Raw genomic sequence first — 23226 nt, forward strand, 5'->3', positions numbered from 1 at the left:
ATTAAAATTCTAAAAGCCTACTTTGCAGAAATGGAAAAGCCAATAATCAAAATTATTTGGAAGGGTAAGGAGTCCCAAATAGCCAAAACCATCCTGAAAAAGAAGAACAAAGTTGGAGAACTCATACTTCCTGACTTTAAAACTTATTACAAAACTACAGTGGTCATAGCAGCATGGCACTGGCACAGGGTTAGATATATAGAATAATGCATGTTTAGAAACAGATCCTCACATCTATGGCCAATTGATTTTTTTTCAAAGATTTATTTTATTTATTTCACTCCCCTTCCCCACCATTGTCTGCTCTCTGTGTCCATTCGCTGTGTGCTCTTCTGTGTCTTCTTGCATTCTTGTCAAGCGGCACCAGGAAACTGTGTTGCTTTTTTTGTTCTGTCATCTTGCTGCGTCAGCTCTTCATGTGAACAGCACTCCTGGGCAGGCTGTGCTTTTTTTTGCACAGGGAGGCTCTCATTGCACGTGGGGCACCCCTATGGGAGGACATCCCTGCATGGCATGGCACTCCTTGTGTGCAGCAGAACTATGCATGGGCTAGCTCACCACACAGGCAAGAGGCCCTGGGTATCGAGCCCTGGACCCTCCATATGGTAGGCAGATGCTCTATCAGTTGAGCCACAACTGCTTCCCAGGCCAATTGAGTTTTCATAAAGCTGCCAAGTCTACTCAACTGGGAAAGAATACCCTCTTGAACAAATGGTGCTGGGAAAACTGGATATCCACGTACAAAAGAATTAGGAGGACTACTGTCTCACACCGTATACAGAAATTTATTCAGAATGGACCAAAGACCTAAAAAAAAGGGAAACGGACTTGGCTCAGTGGTTAGGGCATCCGTCTACCACATGGGAGGTCCGCGGTTCAAACCCCGGGCCTCCTTGGCCCGTGTGGAGCTGGCCCATGTGCAGTGCTGATGCATGCAAGGAGTGCCCTGCCACGCAGGGGTGTCCCCCGCGTAGGGGAGCCCCACGTGCAAGGAGTGCAGCCCGTAAGGAGAGCCACCCAGCGCAAAAGAAAGTGCAGCCTGCCCAGGAATGGCACCGCCCACACTTCCCGTGCCGCTGACAACAACAGAAGCAGACAAAAAAACAAGACGCAGCAAATAGACACAGAGAACTGACAACTGGGGGGGGGGGGGGTGAATTAAATAAATAAAATAAATCTTTTTTAAAAAAAAAAGACCTAAAAAAGAATTAGGACTATAAAACTCCTAGAAGAAAACATAGGGAAGCATCTTCAGGACCTTGTGTTAGGCAATGGTTTCTTAGACTTGACACCCAAGGCACAAGCAACAAAAGAAAAAATAAATAAATGGAACCTCATCAAAATTAAAAACTTTTGTGCAAAGAACTTTATCATAAATATGAAAAGACAACTAGTTAATGGGAGAAAATATTTGGAAACCATATATCCAATAAGGGTTTAAGAGCCAGAATATATAAAGAATTCCTACAACTCAACAATAAAAAGTCAAACAACCCAATGAAAAAAATAGGCAAAAGACTTGAATAGACATTTCCCCAAAGAGGATATACAAATGGCTAAAAGGTACATGAAAAGATGCTCAACATCATTAGCTATTAAGGAAATGCAAATCAAAACCACAGTGAGAATGATTTTATACCCACTAGAATGTCAACTATTAAAAAAAATAAGTGTTGGAGAGGATGTGGAGACATAGGTACACTCATTGACTGCTAGTGGGAATGTAAAATGGTGCAGCACTGTGGAAGACAGTTTGGCAGTTCCTCAGAAAGCTAAGTACAGAATTACCATGTGACCTACTAGTATATACCCCAAAGAACTGATTTTAGGGACCTGAACAGATATTTGCACACTGATGTTTATCGAAGCATTTTTCATAATAGCCAAAAGATGGAGGCAACCCATTGTCCAGCAACTGATGAATAGGTAAACAAGATGTGGTGTGTATATATATATATATATATATATATTTTATACATATATAATGGAATATTACTCAGCATTAAAAAAGGAATGGGCTTGTCTTCCTCTCCATATACTTCATAATTACACTGTCTGATTTAGAATGGGATTACATTAATGCTAGATCATGTTGCTGAAAATTAAACAAGTGGGCAATTCCAGAATTGATTGGTCATACCACTGTGACTGTATTAATGCTCATTTTAATGCACTGGTTTATCTTTTTTCTCAATTTGCCTGCTGCCACTTGGAATACATATTAGTTCATTATGGTGCCAAGTGGTAACATGGGAGTATTTGATCCAACAGAAATACACAATTGAGGGCAACTAAAATCACACATGAAAGAAGCCATGATCAAGCTTGGTTTTCACTCGCTCTGTTTCTTCATGTATCTTTATAGTATGATCTTAGTTATGATAAATGACTGAAGCTGGAGAAGCCACAGTTGAAGTCAACCTACACTACAGTGCACAGCTGAGGAGCCAGAGACAATTTAATTCATCCTTAGAACCATGCCCATAGCAGAATATTATTTCCTCTTTGAACAAAAAACAATTTTTGCTATATTTTTACCATACAAAGTATTTTTAAAACATGAAGAAAAAAAAAAGGAATGAAGGTCTGATTCATGCAACAACATTAAACTTGAAGAGATCACGTTCAGTGGAACAAGCCAGATACAAAAAGACAAATACTGTATGAGCTCATTGATATGATCTAATCAGAAGAAGCAAACTCACATGGAGTTAGAATCTAGAATATAGGTTACCAGGAGCTAGGTTGGGGGTAGGGAAAGGGAAGTTAATCCTTAAAATGTACAGAATTTCTATTTGGATTGATTGTAAAGTTTTGGTAATGAGTGGTGATGATGGTAGCACATCACTGTGAATGTAATTAACAGCAATGAATTATAAATGTGAATGTGGTTAAAAGGGAGAATTTTAGGTCATGTATATGTTACTAAAAGAAAAATTAAAAGAAAAAACATAGGACCGTACAACACAGTGAGCCCTAATGTGAACAATGGACTATAATTAATAGTACAATTATAAAAATGTTCTTTCGTGAATTATAACAAAGATGACATACTAATGCAAGGTGCTAATAATAGAATAGTATTATGGGAACTCTGTATTTTATATATTTTATGCATTTTTCTGTAGAACTACAACTTCTCTAACAAAAAATGATTAATAAAAAATTCAGTACACATTTCAAATGCTCATCAATGTGGCTAGTGGCAGCTATACTGGACAGGGCAGATAAATAACATTTTTATCAATGCAAAAGTTCTATTGAACAGTATTGTCTTATATTCTACACACTCTCCCTGTTACTTGGGATATCAGTTTAAAGCTATTTATTTGAAACAGACATTAAAACTCTACATCAGAAATAAATAAATCAAAGCATGTATAACACTTAAATATTAACCAAAATTTTAAAAATAATATACCACCAGGAGTAAGTTTAACAATTAATGCAATTACGTCTAAAACCCTTGCAAATAGAATTACTGGGGAAAAAATGTGACCAAAGAAATAAAGCATTTAGATAGCACCCTTCATATAAAGCACTTTACAAATTTCACCACCTGGGAGGATGTGGCACAAGTGACTGGGCTCCTGTCTACCATATGGGAGGTCCAGGGTTCGATTTCCCACGGCCTCCTGGTGAAGGCAAGTTGGCCCAAGCAGCAAGCTGGCTCACACAGAGTGCTGGGCTGCATGGGAATGCTGGCCCGCAGAGAGAGCTGGTGCAGCAAGACAAAGCTACAAGAAAAGACAGGGGAGACAGTACGAGACGCAGCAGACCAGGGAGCTGAGGTAGCACAGGAGATCGAGTACCTCTCTCCCAATCCGGAAGGTCCCAGGATCAGTTCCCGGTGCTGCCTAGAGAGGAGAGAAGCAGACCCAGAAAAATACGCTGCAAATGGATACAGAGAGCAGACAGCAAGCACAAAAACAAGGGTGGAAGGAAATAAATAAATATTTACATTTTTTTTCTTTAATTCACCAATTAAAAAATTAATGTGTTTTTTCATAGAATTTTTAAATGATGCCAAATATGAGATAAAATACTAAAAATTTGCTTATATTTAGGTTTACAAATATATAATTAGCATAATTATTTTTCTTGCTGCTAATGATTTTTTTGGTATCATCAGATAAAACGATTATCTTATCTCATTTAAAAGCCAAAGTTGTAGTGTGGTACTGGCATAAAGGCAGACATATATTCCAAGGGAAAAAAATTAAAACTTTCCAGAAATAAACCCTCACATCTATGGTCAACTGATTTTTAACCAAGGTACCAAGACCACTCAATGGGGAAAGAAGACTCAACAAACGGTTCTAGGAAAGCAGATGTTCACATGCAAAAGAATTAAGTTGGAACCTTTCTTTACACCATATATAAAAATTAACTCAAGATGGATCAAAGACCTAAATTTAAAAGCCAAAACCATAAAACTCTTACAAGAAGACAAAGGCATAAATCTATATGACCTTGGATTTGGCAATGGTTTCTTAGGTATGACACCAAAGGCACAGGAAACAAACAGAAAAATAGATAAATTGGACTTCACTAAAATTAAAGACTTTTATGCCTCAAGGGACTTTATCAAGAGAATGAAGACAGCCCACAGAATGGGAGAAAATATTTGGAAATCATGTATCTGATAAAGGTTTAATATCTAGAATATAGAGAGATCTTCTACACTCAACACCAAAAAGACAAACCCAATTTTAAAAACCAACAAACTGTTTTCCGTAGCACCTGTACCATTTTACATTCTTGACAGCAATGAGGATTCCAACACTTTGCCAGCACGTATTTTCTTATTATTATTATTATACTCATCCTAGTATTAGTGTCTCATTGTTGTTTTGATTTGCATTTCCCTACTGGCTAATGATGTTGAATAACTTTTCATGCAGTTATTAGCCATTTGTATATCTTCTTTGGAAAAATGTCTATTTCAGGTCTTTACCCCTTGATTTTGGTCTTCTCCTAGCCTTAAAACCATGAGCCATAAATTCCCGTTGTTTAAACCAACCTATTTTATGGTGCTTGTTTCAGCAGACAAGACAAAAACATCCCCTTAGATCAGGGATTCTTAACAAGGGGTCCATGAGCTTGAACTGAAATTCAAAAAAACATTATTCTTGTGGGGACGTGTTGGTGCAGGCTTGATATATTTATTAAATATTACAAAGTATAGTGTGAACTTATTAGGGGTCCATGGTTTTCACTTGACTGGCAAAGGGGTCTGTGGAACAAAAAAAGGTTAAGAACTCCTGCCTTAGAGTCTCTACTCATTGACAAAGATGCCACATAAAAATTTTCATTAGTTGGAATTTTTTGTCAAGATACCAGGATTTTCCTTGGTGATTCTAGCATTCCATTTGCTATAAAATTAAAGGGGGCAGGTTACAAATAAAGTTACAATTTAGAATTGGCAGGAGTCTGGTTAATTGAGATTTCATCAGAGTTCATTTTGAACGGTTTATCTCTTAGCTTTAAAAAAAATTGTTTTAAATAAATAGGTCACACAAACATTACGTTAAAAAAACATCAGAGGTTCCCAATTCACTCCACTTCCCACGCTCCTCCCACATCATCCCCTTTCATCAGTAAGGCACATTCATTGCATTTGGTGAATACACCTTGGAGCACTGCCACACCACATGGACCATAGTTTACATTGTAGTTCACACTCTCCCCCAGTCCATCCAGTGGGTTATGGCAGGATAAACAATGTCCTGCATCTGTCCCTATAGTATCATTCAGGACAACTCCAAGTCCTGAAAATGCCCCTATCTCTTAGCTTTAATATAAATCACTAACAGAACCAAAACATTAATTAGCAACAAAAGTGCAACCATGTTCATAATTCAAATGGTTATAAACTTGTCTGTTTCTGTTGTTATTCAATAATTATCATTCAATAATTAAGAATACCACCTAACAAAATTCATTTCAGAGATCAGATTTCCACTCATTGGTGTGTTTCTCAAGCAGAAAGTGTAGCTACTATAGAAGAAAAATGATCAAATCTCAGAATAGAGCCCTGTATTAAATATGCCAGCTGCCAGAGAAGTGTCTCTGAAGGTTGATATTCCTTTTCATCTTCATAACAATAAATAGACTCCCCTTTGTACTACTTCTTCTAAAAAATAGTTTTGCCTATCTAACACATTACCAATTTTTAACTAAAAGCTTTGAAAACTAAGGCCTCGACTACAAAAATGTTTTCATGATAGCAACATTAACACTTAGGACTATATCATGAGAACTGCTCTGTATAATAAAAGTATTCCCTATACAATAAAATAGAAATTATTCCTTTCCATTTCAGAAAAATTCTAATGGTTAAAATGCATTTTTCTTCATATGTAGCTGTATTCCAATTTCCTGAAATGCCCATTTCAGATGTTAATCCAGCTTTCTGGGAACATACAGTTTAAGTTATTATTCAAATGCTACCATCCAGTTCCCTAACAATGGTGAGAGCTTTCTTCTGAATCCAGTTTTGTTTGCCTGTGTCTCCCAAATGTGGCATCAAGCACTTAGCCCAATAGCACAACATGATTCATTTTATCTCCCAGCATTTCTGGAGGATAAACAAGTATAATAGCATTTATTATTCTCTCCATTTTACAGACAAGATCCAATACACAGAGTAAGACAGAAAATATAAAGTCAAGTAATTGTCCTAGGAGACACATTAAGAAAAGAAGCAGGGGAAGCAGATGTAGCTTAAGAAATGGGGCTCCTGTCTACCATATGGAGGTACAGTGTTTGATTCCCAGGGCCCCCTGGTGAAGGCAAGCTGGCCCAAATAGTGAGCTGGCCCGAGCAGAGTGCTGGCGCAGCAAGGTGACACAACAAAAAGAGAAACAGAGGAGAGAAAGAGACGCAGCACATCAGGGAGCTGAGGTGGTGCAAGAGATTAAGCACTTCTCTCCCATTCCGAAAGGTTCCAGGATTGGTTCCCCGTGGTGCCTAAATAGAAGACAAGCAGACACAGAAGAAAGCACAGCAAATGGACACAGAGAATAGACAATGGGGGGTATAAATAACTAAATGAATAAATAAGAATTTAAAATAATTATTAAAAAGAGAAGCAGGATTCGTTTTCCAAGTTTTTGTTTCAGAAAGTTTAAATATTTTTAGATCTTTTCCTATATAGAAGGCCAGAACTAGAAGGTATTTCAGACCTAATTAACTGCAAACACCTCAACAGAATATTTCTGTATATTATTTATTGAGGATAAAGGAAGATATAAAAACAAAGAGCATGCCTTAAAATGAGAGTAATTTCTCCAACCATGAAATACTTCCTTCTTCACTTCTCCAGATTAAGGTATAGGTTAAGAAATATCAGGACTATTTGTCTAAAGACACCACATCAAATACAGCCCATGTTACCATTTCATTTCTTGCTATCCTACCCTTTTTAAATGAAGTATCCCATTTTTTCCCCTGTAAATTTCATGTCTAATGAGGCCATTATAGATTATGGGGCACAGGTGAACTCTGAGAATTTTAGCAGTTCTATAAATTCAACCTCTAGTGTTATTTTCCTTAAAAAGATAAGTTACTCTATGGTTGTAGAAAAATAAACACTTCTATTTTAATTTTGATTCACATGCCACCAAATGAACATGTAGAGGGAAATGGAAGAATGGGCATTTCATATCATTGCTACTTTAAAAATATTTGTGCTATTCTGATTGATTCCAGCACATTCAAAGCAAGATATCACTTTATAGCTATAAAATGCCTAGTTATTGTTGTAAAATAATTGGGGTCAACAATAGAATCAAATTAACTGGAATGGATCATGGACATAAATGTGAACGTTAAAATCATCAAACGTCTAGAAGAAAACACAGGAGAATATTTTCAAGACTTTGGAGTAGGAAAATATTTCTTAAACAGGATACAAAGAAAAAAATTTTATAAATTAATTTCATTAAAATTAAGAACTCTATCAAGTAGATTAAGAAAATAAACAAGTTAGAATATTTACAACAAACAAGGTAGAATATTTAAAACATACATCTGACAAAAAGTATACATTTCCAAAATACAAAAAGAATGCCTTCAAAGACAACAAAAAGGACTAACAATCCAATTTTTTAAAAAAAGAATTAGGTACTTCAGGAAAGAGGATATCCAAATGGTCAAAAAGCAAATGAAAAGGGAAGAGGATTTGGCTCAACTGATAGAGCATCCACCTGCCATGTGGGAGTCCAGGGTTCAAACCCAGGGCTTCCTGACCCGAGCTGGCCCACGCACAGTCCTGATGCACACAAGGAGTGCCATGCTACGCAGAGGTGTCCCCCATGTGGGGTTCCCCTACATGCAAGGAGTGTGCCCTGCAAGGAGGGCAGCCCCGCACTAAAAAATCGCAACCTGTCCAGGAGTGGCACTGCACACACAGAGAGATGACGCAGCAAAAGGATGCAACGAAAAGAGACACAGATTCCTGGTGCTGCCTGATGGGAGTGAAAATGGACACAGAAGAACACACAAGGAATGGACACAGAGAGCAGACAGCGGGCGGCAGGGGGGAAAGGGGAGAGAAATAAATCTTTAAAAAAAAACATGAAAAGGTACTCAACATCAGGAAAATGCAAATTAAATCCAGTGAAAAACCACTACACACCCATCAGAATGGCTAAAATTAAAATGACTGATTGACAATAGCAAGTTTTGGCAAGATGTAGAACAAATGGAAAGCTCATACATTGCTAACAGAAGGCAAACAGGCCCAACCACTTGGGAAAACTATTTGGCAATATGCATCAAAGTAAAATATATACCTACACTATGCCTCAGAAATGCAAGTCCTAAAAGATATATTCAAGTGAAATTAGTGTATACATCTACCAAAATATATGTACAAGAATGTTCAAACTATAGCCAAACACTAGAAACAATCAAATGTTCATCAACAGTAGAATAAATAAATTATGGTATATTCATATTATTCAATAATAAAAGAGAATGAACTACTAAGAAATATAACAACATGGATGCACCTCAAAAATATTAAATTGAACAAAAGAAGTCAGACACAAAAAAGTATGTACCATATAATTACATTTACATAGAATTCAGGAATAAGAAAACAAATCTATAATTATAAAAGTCAAAATATTGTTTTGCTTAGGGTAAAGGGGAGTATTAAAGATAAATGGGCACAAGGGAAAATGCGGGGTGATGAAAACATTCCATATCTCAATCTGGAATGTGTGTATATAGGTAAAAATTGATCAAGCTATATATGTAAGATATAAGGTGTGTGTATTTTAATATATATAAATTATTCCTTCTTTTTAAAAATCTATTGAGCATTCAGGTATTCCCAAATATTTAAAATTCTAAACCTTAGAAATGCAACTACACAGTATCTTCCCACCTCTGATAAATCTGAATTTCATGATTCTTCTAGAGTCTTTATACATTATATCTATACTAATCATTAGCTAAATAGGTTCCATTTAGCTTTAAAAATCTAATAGTGAAGAAAATGATTCACATATGAAGATATTTTCTGCAATAGACAATTCTCCAAACTTCCCTGAAAACTGAGATTTCAAGATCTGCTTCAATTTTGTTTTTTGTTTTTCAACAAACTTGGGTTACAGATAGTTTGTTCCATTTATCTTTGGAAAACAAAAAATCAAAAACAAAAGAAATCTCTCTTTAACACATCTTCGAGCAACAGCCTCACTTATTTCTCTGCTTCACCTTCTGGAAGAACTGTTGGCATCAACTTTTCTACTTCCTCTATTTCCATTCCTGCTTTAACCACCTCAACTTGGTTTCCATCTCTACCACTCCACAGAAACCATTTTTGCAAGGTCTCTAAGAAGTTTTAAGTTGCCAAAACCAGCACCCACTTTTTGTCCTCACCTTCCTTGATTTCCCAGCCACATTTGACGTAGCCAACCACCAAAACTGTTCATGAAATACTCTCAACGCTTGAGTTCTGTTACATCACACTCAGTTGGCTTTCCTTCTGTCTTGATAGCTGTTCCTTCTCTTCTGCTGGTTCCTTCTCCTCTACCTGACCACTACATGATGGTGTCCCAGAGCTCAATTCTGAGCCCCTTCTCTCTTTCCATTTATTACTAAGGCTTTAAATATTATCTATATGCTGAGGATGATCAAATTTCTATCTCTAGCCAGACTCTTCTTCAGAGAAGAGTTTCATCTACTCTATCCCCACCATTATTCTCTATGTTAGCACTGTTTATTCCTTTGTAGCACTTTTAACATAATTTTAATTATTTCATTTGATCTGTCCTCCTCATTTGACTATACATTCCAAAAGGGCAAAACTTTTTTTGTCTGTCTTGTTCACCATTGCATTGCCAATATTTTGCATATACAGCATCTAAAAGGCACTCATTCAATAAATATTTTTTGAAGAATAAGAATTAAAATTTCTTACTTTTGAATTAGATTGTTATATCAAAATGATATGTTATAAAGATTTGTTCAACTTTTAAAATCAGCATTTAAACAACTAAAATATATGCTAAATACGTATATGAAGATGACCCACCACTGAAGGAACATGTGCTAATGAAAGTGGTAACAGTTTTCACTGATAATTTTCAAAATGTGGGCACTGCTTGTTGAACTTTCACACACACAAGAATTCCCTGTGGATCTTGCTAAAATGCAGTCTGGTCTAAGAATCTGCATTTCTAACAGTTACCAGGTGATATAGAAGCCACTGGCCCACAGATTGTGCTTAGATTAGCAAGGGTCTAAAGAACTCTTGCAGATGATTTTAGAATTAAACTGAACATCAGCTGGACCCTAACTTTGTTTTGTATTGTACGGGATAATTTCATACATATTTTCTTATTTAAACTGTGGCTGGTCTCTTGTAGTAAACTGTTTATCTAGAAGAGAGGTTCTCAACCCTATCAAAACACAGTGCTCCCCTTTTAGGAAAAAAATAACCTCTTTTATCATCATGGATTCCTATTCACACACATAAACTTTTTTTGTGCTTTTTTTAAAGTGGTTTTATTTTTTAACAAAAATAAGGCCCTAACTGTAAAAATAAAGGTGGAAAAAAAATGAAAGTAAACTGTAACAAAATTAATTGTATTTCAATATATAAATGCACTGGCACAATGATTCATGAAGACATAATAATAATCAGATGTATTTGTGGAATCACCATGGCAACAATTATACAAGCAAAAGGATACAGGTTGCGTTAATCATGGTGAAAGACTGGATTCTCAACTGAAAAAAGAATCACCCTCAATTTACACAGTGGTTATATTCCTAGATAATTGAGAGTATATTAAAATCATGCAAAAAATACTTCATGTTTATACATAAGATGCAATGAGGTTCCAGGCAGTCATTAAACAGACATACTACATTACTAAGTTTCAGAAAAGAGATTCCAACCTAGAACGAGGGATGGCTCCCTAAATGAGATGGTATTAATATTTAGGACCAACCATCACAAATAAGGATTTCAACTGGCACACTTGTGGTGTAATTAACAGTGTTAGGAAGTTGGGAGAAACTGATAATGGATTGGAGAGACAGTAAGTTCATTTTTGGACTTTCTGAGTTTGAATAGCATTAGAAAATTGGGGAGTCAGAAAAAGCAAGGCATGTTCAAGGAATACTGAGCCATCCAGAATAACAACATTAGAGAACAGTGGATACCACTGGAAAGGTTTATACTGAGGCCACATTGTGGAATATCTTCAATGCCCAGCTAAGATACATTTAAAATGGTTTTTGAATTGGGAAGTAACTTGATATTCTAGGAAGCTCATTCTAGCAGCCATCCTCAAAACTGACTGAAAGAAGCAGGTATAGATTCAGCGTTACTGGAAGAGAAAACAGGTAACGGTCTGAATCAGTTTTCAAAATGTATTCACGGAACTTCAGGGTTCCAGAGGGCTGCCACAGGTGTTGATCTGCAGCAGAGGAAGGAAAGGCCCAATGGCAATGTGTGCCTAGCAGTGGTCTCTTCCCTCCTAACCCCTTGCACCAAGAACATCACACTTATATCTGACTCACGAAAAATTTTGGTATAAATGGGTATTCCATTGCTAAAAATGAGTCTGTCTCATTTTTGGTGTCTCATCCTAACCACTGTTTAGGAAGCAATTCTTGTTAGCAGACTGAGATTAACAGTGGAATACCATAAGGTCTTCATTTAATCAAGTATCACTGTATAGAGGAGATGCTAGAAGACCTATAAGTATCTATATGAATTCTTAATAGCGGCTTGTTTAATCATTTGTCATAGTACTTCCAAACTCCATTTTGTAGAAATGCATTTCCCTCCCTAAAAATTATCTTTAAAGTTTTTCTGGTTAAATTCAGGGTAACTAAGACAACATTAGGCCCTTGATGTTTACAATAGCTATCTATAGAATCATTTTGAGAATCCCCAAATTCCCTTTAATGAGATGTGCATCCTATACCCTTGGCTAGGCTCACTTAGAAGTTATAGACTTGTTTGTGTGCAATGGTCTCCCAGCCTCACTAATTCAAATTTGAGCTAGGGGTTTTATATACATTATCCCATTTGATCTTTACAAAAGCCAATAACATTTACAAATTATCATGTATTATGTTCCTTCAGGGTCACTAACAAAAAGTCAAAACTGCAGGTTATATTCATAAATGCCAAGTGTCTGTTTCATGCTGAATTCTTGTTTACCAAGCAAGTTCACAATTTTATTTCTAGAATGCATTAAAAATGTAAAAAATTGGTTTCTCATCCTAATTCTTTCATCTACTCACAAAAATATTCCTATTAATTCTGGGGAATTTTGTTTTTATGATGGCAAGCAGACTGTATTGATTAGGATGGTCTACAAACCCTTTCATTCCAAATTTTGTTGCTGAAATGATTTGCAAACCAAAAGATAAAGTGGTTTACACCAGTCATGAATAAGTTCTCTCACCTGGCCCCTGGGTATGCACTAACATGATTGCTTTAGATTATTTCTTGTGGATCATCTATTTCTCAAGGTTTAAGTGGCACCACATAATATCCACAGCACCAAAATGGAGTTTAGAAGCACTATGCTACAAAGGAAGTCGTTTAACCCAAGGCATCATGGGATTAATTTCAGAACAGCATAATTTCTACAGAATTTGCTGACTCTTAGACAATATTACCTGCCAGGGATGACTACTTCATAGGAAAGTCTCTGTTTCTGGTTTTTAAACTCTTTTTAAAGAGACAGAAGCATTTTTTTCAAATGAATTCTTTCAAGAATTACCATATATAAAAAAGATAAGAGATGTCTTAATAATATACAATTATAATAAGTTCAAAGACATAACAATTACTAAAAAATCCATCAGTGAGAACAAGGCTGTTTTAATAAACAAAAACTAGAAATCTAGAGTTATGGATGAAAGTTGCAGCCTTATGTAGTCTCAAATTATTTCTGTGTTTTGTCTTGTTTGACAATATGGAAAAAGTTGAAGATACATACACATAAAAAAACGATTATCACCTGCAAGTGCTTCACAAATCGCCCTATCATTTTAGAATAGTTTTAAGTTAAACTATTCACAGGAACTTGAAAGAGTATGGTAGATAGTCTTTGTTAGACTAACAATTCTCATTTTTAAATTCTGAATATAAAAATCAGACAAATACCATAAACTTACAATAAGTATGTAAAAGATCTGTAACACATGACCATGATGTAGCATGTTTCTTGTTATTGTTAACAAACAAACTGATTGTTACACTGTGATAAAAAATATGCTCTAAGCCCCTGAACTTTTATAGGCATTCAGTACAGGGAGTGGGAGTTATAGTGATAGCCTGACTTAAATAATTTAAATAAGCAAATATGCACAGGAAAGTAAAAGACTAATGTAGAATGACAAACTTCTTACTCAATATCACATTTTAAAATGTTTAATATTTACTGAGAGTTGACAAAGAAAGTTTTATATTGAGGTCAAAGCATAAATTTATATATAGATGATCTTCAATGTATAAAATCTGCTCTATGATTCATCTGAAATTCAAATGCAATTTAAATCAGGTTAGCCATGAAGTACATCTATGGAACTGTCTATACTGTATACAAGGATATACTAAACTATTAATGACCACTAGAGGTTAAAAGTGATTTTTTTAACTGCAGAGATAAAGGCAGATAACAACAAAAATGAGTAGTTGTTAAATACTATAAAAATTGGTTACTTCCAATTTTCAGATGGGAGCTATGTACATCAGCCAAAATGTAATTCTCCATCTATTAAAAATGTTTATAAATTGGTAAGAGTGATTTTTTTTTTCATACCCACAGTCTATATGATTTCTATTTCAGGAAATTGTTCCAATCTACCAAGTATTCTGGTAATAGTTAATGGTCTCTCAAAATGACATCACTTCAGAAACAAACTGATATTGCTGTTATAGGGAACTCAAATTAAGTGAAATACATTAATCTTAACAGCTTTAAGAATTTTTTTAAAACTGTTTTAAAAAATGGTTTTTTGTGGAAATTGCAGTGCTTCACTGAAATAAAGAATATAGCAACATTTTCAGACGATTCCAAAGAGAGAAGGCGCTAATATTTTGCCCAGAGCAGAGCCAATTTTGGATTAGAAAAGATAAGCTATCTACACACAGCATCATTCATAATTCAAAAAACTTCATTTTAGCCAATGCTCCAATCTCTTCTACCAAACCTTTACCGGCACCTCTGATAAATTAGCAAAATTAACCAGTTTCAGAATCACTATTTTCCTTTCTTTACCATAACAGCTGAACAGTCAAATGATAAAACACAGCCAATACATTTATTAATTTTTTCAGTACATATGACTGCAGTCCGACTATGGATACTAGTTATTATTGGTGATAAAAATTTAAAAAAAAAGATTCCTACACTCTGAACTTGGCATTCTACAAAGGGGCTATAGGTGTACTAATGACCAAAAGTAACTATGAAATCTAGTTAAATCATCCTTAGACAGCTACGAGTTAAGTGTAGAAAATACAGTTTTTTCATTAGTGATGTTATTGAATGTTTCTATTTATGTTATTTTTTAAAAGCTTCCTTTATAAACCCATTAACAGTCTCAAGTCTTAAGTGTGTATTTCATGTATTTTGGTTTGTTAAGAGTTCAATCTCAAAACTGTTCTTGCCCAAACTTTTTAAATAGAAAAACATAGACTCCAGGGTTGCAATAAAGAAAACTTTCATCTCTAAACACACCCATATTTGTGATATGCTGCTAAATCCATTTATATAAAAAGTCAAGAAGTAAACTCATTTTGAATTAATGACAATGAGTAAAGAGCATTGTTCCATAAATGCATTTTATTCTGTTCTATATCAACCATTAAACACGAAACTTTTTTATACCTCCTAGATGGGACACATATCCAATATAATACATTATCAACTACCATTTCGATTTCCTATACTCCACTTCGGACTCTAGGAACGTTAATTTTTTATGTAAAAAAGGAGATTTCAATTCAGGCTGAAAAAATGATCTCATTCAGAATCACTGGGGATAAAAATAATTTGACAGATTACATAGTAATAATAATTAATAGAATTATACATAGATCAATTTTCAAATAACCTACTTATAATAGAAAAAATATTTGTTCATAATTATATTTTTTGATGATTCAGGAGACCTTAGGGTCATCCTTATAATTTTTAATTATTTTCATTGTGCCAGTTAATGGAGAACTGTATTTAATAAAGTCCAAGAAACAGAGTGAGCTCTACATCTATGTGATGTTTAGGGTGTCTTTTCATAATAATTAACGAATCCATAGCACACTAACCCCCCAAAAAACATTTAATAAGTACCTACTACAGAGAAGCTTCTGTGTTACTTAGTTCTTCTCATACATGGTTTAAAAATACAGCTTGAGTCAGGAGCCAATGATTGTTGGGCGACTGTCTGATAAAAGATGTATCAATGATCTTTTAGTGCTAAATAAGTGCAATTATACGTATTTATATATAAATGAAAAGTTTATAATAATGAATTTTTAAAGTATTACTTCTGAAATTTTGTTAATTTTATGATACTATACTATATAATAATGAAGGCCAAGTTTTTGCTCATAATTTAATCTATATTTTAATGGACTAATATGTGATCCTGAAATCTGCTAAGAGAAAGTCTAATAACATTTTTGTTTTCTATACTTTCTTTTTAGGTTACCCCATTTAAATACTTGAGAAAATTACTGAGTTCTATCAAAGACTCCTACTCACAAAACTATTTAAATAAAATATATTGCAATAAACATAATGATAATTATGTTCAGCACTATTTTCTTAATTGAGTGCAACCAACTCTGAGGGCTTTCTATGAACTAGGAACCACTCCTGGCACTGAGGATACAAAGACATAGTCTCAGCCCTCCAGTAGCTTATGACCAGTGGGTGAGATAAACACATAAAACAGTAAATAACTGCAATACAATATGGTAGAAATATGTACAGAAAGGAGAAGCCCTTTGCCTAGGTGGAGGAGGTGAGGGAATGGATAGGGGGGTCACCAGAAGGCCCTTGGAGGAAGGTTATCAGAGGGGAGTCACTTGCAGAGCCTTCAAGGTGATGATGCCTGAGCTGGGTCTGGACATTTTACCCAGTGAAGAATGGGCTGGACATTTTAGCAGAGGCATGGAAATGTGAAATAGTACACTGGACTATGGAAAGCACAACAGGAATTTTCTAGAATGATGCTCTATCAGGACTCCATGACCTTTCTGTCCTTAGAACTCCTTTCCATTCTATCCTCCATAACAAGGGAGGGGAGTAGGGGAGGGGGTTAGCACACTCCACCATCTGGAGGCTATATTTCTGTTCATTTTTAAAAAACGAATCAATTTTATTGATACATATTAATAAAGCATAGAATTCATCCAAACTGTAAAATCAGTGGTATTTGGTATAATCACATAGTTGTAGATTCATCACTTCAATCATTATTAAAACATTTTCATTATTTCAATAATAATAAACAAAAAACAGACAAAAAAATTCTTCACCTCTCAATCTATGTTTTCCCTGCTCTGTTCTTCTTAACCATTCAGAGCACAGTAAGGGACCTAGAAACAAAAAAATGGCTACCACATAATCCATGTGGTGAGAAGCAGAAACTGACATTAAGAAAGAGGCAAAAACTGTATAATAATCTTGGAATATTTACTGTAGAGGCAGTCAGCTCTACACAGTTCAAAACCAACTGAGAGAATATATTATAGAATAATATATTACCTGACAGTCAGAATAGTGACCCAGAGTCATTAAGATAAAATTCTCTCTTGTGTACCTTGTTTATAAAGCAGGGAACTATGAAATAAACACTTAGAAAGATCTCTATCCAATATTGTCAAAATAAAAAGATTTTACATTAAATGAAAAGTCTCCCACTACCTGTGAAATTCATATATGTGAACCACTTCCCTTCCTAACCATATCAGAGATGTTATTATAGCAGAAATAATATACCAATACATAAAGAGTCTTTGGGCAGAAAATATTTAGAGTCACCGATTGTGAGAAAAGAAAAGGTTATAGCTTCTGTTTTATATGCATTAACTCACTTTTTATGTGACAAGATTTCTATTTCAAACACGTATTTCATCTGACATTTTCACACAGATAATCTCAATAAAATTCTGTTAATAAATGATGAATAAGTGGAAATAAATGACTTCATATGTTGAATGATTGACTATACAGTCTTACATTTCACAATAAACTGTAGCATATTAATTTGACCCCACCAATTAGGCAGAAAATAAAAGTATTCCATAAGGTATTTTACTTTCTTACACCGCCAAGAGATGTACACTAAAGCTCAAATCCCTACTTATTCTATATGGAGACCAAAATATCAAGATAATAGAAAAATATTTTTAAAATATTAAAAACATGAGCTAGATCAATCAATTTTGGGAGGTTATAATGAACTACATATTTTACAACATCAAATACTCTGTCCTCAAGGACTGTCATTAGAATAGCTGAACTCACATCATTAACCTTTTATCTTAAAGTTGAAGTTATTTGTTACCTGTTGGAGTTTTTGAACTAAGCATACTGTATATAATCTATCTCTAGGGACCTATGAATTTAATCTATATATTCTATCTCTTTTTTCCATGAAGTCTGTACAATCTGATCATGGAGTCTTCATCCAGGCTTATCTAAAAGTCTTTGTAAGGAGAGTAGTATCCACAATTATGTCATTTAGTTAATAATTTCCTTATTTCACATTAGATAAATGAACTTAAGTCTTAATATTTACAGAGAAAACACTCTCATTTCCATGGATTTACATGATCCTGTAAATTATTCTTGGGAATAGATATGGCTAAGATTAGGAGAAATAGTGGTAGCGTACTGATTTATAACTTCACAAAAACAAAGTTAGCCATTAATTTATAATAAAATAGGAGAGTTTCAAAAAATTATTTCTTTCATAGTGTATAGCAACCTAACATTTTTTCCTTTTCCTTTGTGGCCAATAAAATACTCACATGTTTGAAAATTACAGTTCATAAACCATTTAAATATTCAGAGTACAAATTTCTTAGTTTTTAACCCTGATAATTTTTAAAAAGCAAAAGCAAAAAAAGTTTTCACACAGGAAAACACATGAAGCATTATTCAATAATAAAAAGTTCCTATTTAACGATAGAAAGGTCACTGACATCATTTTATTTCATTTATAAGTTCTCTGACTTATCATTTGGCATTTTTACTTACAGAAAAAATGTTTACATGGGGTAAGGCTGTAAAAAAAAATCGTAAGTATATCTGTGTTCAAACTGAGGAGTTAGGACCACAATGCTCTACTCAATTTTATTGTGACAGAAAAGCTTTATGATATTTATATCTTGCATCTCAAAATATTTGCTCATATTTTAATAACTTCACATACTCTAGAACTAAAACTGCCAAAGATCAAGCTTCATTGTCAATGACAGGTCCTTCAGTAATTATGAATCAATAATCTTTATCAAATTTAAAATTTTAATCAGTTCATTAGGTGTCATTATCTCATTTAATAGAATGATTACTTTTCTCACAAAGTCTGACTTTCTAAATACCATCATCCTCCCCCCCCAAATTGAGATACATCTGCCATTTTCAAGGTTTCAGGAACACGTTGAAAAAACTTTTTGAGCTTAGAACAACAGTGTGAAGTTTTAGCTTTCCTAAAGGAAATACATACTGAAAACTTTTTTGAGAAGCAAAGATGGTTTTATGACTTTCGAATTTAATTCAAATGGAACTCAATGTGAGTTTTATTTTTGACTCAGGTAAAGAAGGATCATTAGAAGATCGAGTTCCAAAGGAACTGTTAGGTGTCAACCACTTTAAAATCTACGTTTCCCTTATGATAGTATTCATTCTTTAAAAACCGGCCATCCTTCATTCACAAGTAACTCAGATCAGCCTTAACTCCAATGGACACTGAGGCCACAGACGAAAATAAACTTCGGAAAGAATTAGTTATTCCACCTAAGTTTGCTGCCATTTCAGGGATGCTTCTAAGTACTCTTCCTTAGAGTCGATTTAGGGTTGACCTCTCATATCTGACAACCCCTATGAAATACAATTTAGGCCAAGTTATCAATTTTCAAAGTGGGGGGAGGCGGTAAATGAGAAAGAGATGTGTGAAAACTGACAAGCTCTGCCTTCTGAAATACCTCATATTTATTTTTGACAAAAGAAATAAATAGAAGCAAAACCGAGATTCGGAAAGCACTCTCTCTGCTCGGTGCACCAGCTTTTCAAAGACCCCTTAGAAAAGAAGCGGGCTGGAGGCTCACCTTCCATCTCGCCGCCGGGCTGGGCTGCGCCGGAGCTGCCGCTCTGCCTACCCGGCCGCTCCACGTGCTCCTGGCGTCGCCCGGCCGCCGCGCGCAGCTGGCGGGAGATTCCCGGCGCGGGGAGTCCCCGGGAGCCGGCCGCCGCGGCGGCGCACATTTAAAGGGGCAGGAGCCGGCGACCTGCCCGTGCGCGGGGTTACAGCGGCGCTGCCTGGCGGCGGCTGTACAGGGCGCTCACCCCGAGCGCCGGAGGTTCCACGCCTCCAGCCCCTTTCGAATGCCAGACTCGAAAACCCCAACAGAACGGAAAAGGCGATCGGAACACTGCCTCAAAATGCCTATTTTACTGTTCATTTAGAATATTTATTTTAAATGTCTATTTTAGAAGGATAACGGATGAGAGAATATGTCTGCAGGGCGGGGAGTGGGAGTCTGGATTGCTTTCTTAAAAGTTTGAATTTAGAGAGGCTTGAAATTGAGCAGAATCTGGAATTTATAATCTACGTCTAGATTCGAAGATGATAGCCACTATTATCATCAATAAGAACTCACTTCATTCAAACATTGTTTCTGGGGTTTGTTTCATCCTCAGTGTTCCATTTCACACAATAAGAGTTCTTCATCCAAGTTTTCAAAAACCTCTAAGTTCAAAAGGATTTGAGCACTAGAACTTAATTTATTTTAGAAAGCAACTCTCTCACTTTTGTTTTCCCTTCTGGGAATTGCTTGGTTTAATCACCGCCACTCACAAAATACTACACATTCTTCTTCCTGTTTATTTCCAACTATCCTAATTTCTTTCAAATAGGATCTGAGACAACTTACAAAAGTCCATACAAAAGATCAGAAAAGTAAGCAGAGCTGGGGTGGGGGATAAAATAGTCAAATTGACTGAGAGATGTACCCGTTAGCATCTCTTTCCAACATCCTCCCAATCTACAGAGGTAAAGCATACATTTGGCTGTACAGAGAACAGAAGAGACAACGGAACAGTTTTTTTCAAAAGCAGAACTTTTCTTCACACGGAGGCCTAAAAGACATTGCTCAAGAGAGTCTTTATAAAGCTATCCAGTATGTTGACGTGGACAACATAGGAATGACTCTCAAAAAAAAGCCACTGCCACCCTTTGTTAGAAAATTTTATTAGTAGTATATGCAGATTCATTTGAGACTTTAGGTCGGGGGGGTGGGTTGTGCATCAGCAAACCATATTCAGAAAAAACCCACACTTAACAAGTTAAAGCAGGGGTTGTTTGAAATTCAAACCAACATTATTCTTGTGGGGACGTGTTGGTGCAGGTGCGATATATTTATTAAATAATACACAGTATAGTGTGGACTTGGTAAGGGGTCCGTGGAACAAAAAAGGTAAAGAATCCCTGAGTTAAAGTATGCAGGCTATAAATTTAATCATTTTTATTTTAACTATTGGTTTTGTAAGAAGGGTCTATGCGTGTGTGTGTGTAAAAAGCTTTCGTTGGCTTTGTTTTAAGAGCAAGCAACACAGTTTTCCACAGCTTGTTTGGGCTGGAGTTCTACAGGATAACATCAATTTCAGAGAAATACTTTAAACTCTAGGTGTAATTTTAGTACTGAAAGGGGAAACTTCTTGTTTGTTAGTTTCTAAAAGCAAAAATAGCACATCAAAAGTAGCAGAAGAGGAACTGTAGAATTTCACAGGGATGGTATGGAGGATGAATAGTTATTTGGTTATTAAAAAGTGGTGGAGAACTTTTATCTTTCATTACAATGTTCTTTATAAATAGATTCAAGTAACAGTGAAACATGTTGTTACTCTGTAATTACTTAACTTAGTATTAAGTATTTCAGATTCCAGAGAATGATGCCTAAGGGAGAGATAAAAGGGGACTGGATGCTTGGTCCTCAAGGAGGTGGAGCATAACTCCCTGCACCTTAAGCGTGGGTTGCACAAAATGACTTCCTTCCAAATAGTGCTGTGAAAAAGTGGGAGGAAAGAGAGTAACTTTGCAGAGGAGAAACATGACAAATGTGATCATGGTCACCATCAACAGTAATAAGTTATGTTGCTAATATGTGCCCATGATATGATGTGATGGAAAATGCACTTTACTTATGTGGTCTCCCCCCCAAAACCCATAGCCCCAGTCTAATCAGAGAAAAACATCAGACAAACCCTAACTGAAGGACAGTCTATAAAATACCTGGCCAGTTCTACCCAAAATTGTTAAGATCATTAAAAACAAGGAAAAACTGTCATAGACAAGAGGAGCTTAAAGAGACATGATGACTAAATGTAATGTGGTATCCTGGATGGGACCCAGAAACATAAAAGACAGTAAGTAAAAACTAAGGAAATCTGAATAAAGTATGAACTTTAATTAATAATAATATATCGATATTGGTTTATTAATTATGTAACAGGGAAAACTGGATATGGGATATAAGGGGACTCTACTATCTTTGCAATTTTTCTGTAAATCCAAAACTGTTGTGGGAAGCGGACATGGCTCAGATGACAAGAGTGTCCATCTATCATACGGGAGGTCTAGGGTTCAAACCCAGAGCCTCCTGACCCTTGTGGTGAGCTGGCCCATACCCATCACTGTCGCATGCAAGGAGTGCCATGCCACAGAGGGGTGTCCCCCGCATAGGGGAGCCCCATGTGCAAGGTGTGTGCCCCGCATTGAGCCGCCCCAGGCGAAAAAAGTGCAGCCTGCCCAGGAGTGGCGCCACACACCTGGAAGCTGACAGCAGCAAGATGATGCAACATAAAGAGACACAGATTCCCAGTGGCCCCCAAAATGCAAGAGGACACAGAAGAACACACACCAAATGGAATAGAGAGCAGACAAGGGGGTGGGGGAAGGGGAGAGAAATAAAATAAATCTTTTAAAAAATAAAACTGTTGTAAAATAAAATGTTATTTTTAAGAAGTGAATGGGTAACAGGATATTTCTCCTTTGATCAGGTCTCTGCTCAAAGGAGTTTATCACAGAAGATTTATAAGGATGGGCTCCATATAATAACTGGCAAGCTAATGAAACACTGTGGATCTGAGTGTACTTCGAATAAAACTGGAGTGACAAGGCCCTGGAGGATGGAAGATATTGCCCATGATCACCTTAAGAAGGAACACTTGAGACTAAACCCTGAATCCAGACACCATAACTATGGGTGGACCTGACTCACTGAACCACATTTTAATGCTTATGCTATAGAAGTAAAATTAATAGTCACTGAAAATGAAATCACTGACAAAGATTGCTCCTGGACCATCTGAAACAGTCCAAGTACTGACTTGGCTCAAAGGAAATAAAACTGAAAACCCTTGCTCTCACTCAAAATAATCATTCTGCACCCTGTCTGAACACCAGAGAAGGCTCTCTACCTACCAACCTACTTAAAACCACAACTGA

At 35.8% G+C, this 23226-nt stretch overlaps 1 protein-coding gene across 1 annotated transcript in view; it reads right to left on the reverse strand.

Moving 5' to 3' along the window:
- Positions 1-19929, reverse strand: part of IKZF3 (IKAROS family zinc finger 3) — a 111905-nt gene extending 91976 nt beyond the window's left edge. The window contains exon 1 of the mRNA XM_058284169.2: positions 19829-19929. Coding sequence (XP_058140152.1) covers positions 19829-19835 — 7 coding nt within the window. The 5' untranslated portion in view covers positions 19836-19929. The remainder of the gene's footprint in view (positions 1-19828) is intronic.
- Between the last annotated feature and the right edge of the window lie 3297 nt (positions 19930-23226).

This window comes from Dasypus novemcinctus, chromosome 21 (assembly GCF_030445035.2).
Source record: "Dasypus novemcinctus isolate mDasNov1 chromosome 21, mDasNov1.1.hap2, whole genome shotgun sequence".
NCBI classification, from domain to species: domain Eukaryota; kingdom Metazoa; phylum Chordata; class Mammalia; order Cingulata; family Dasypodidae; genus Dasypus; species Dasypus novemcinctus.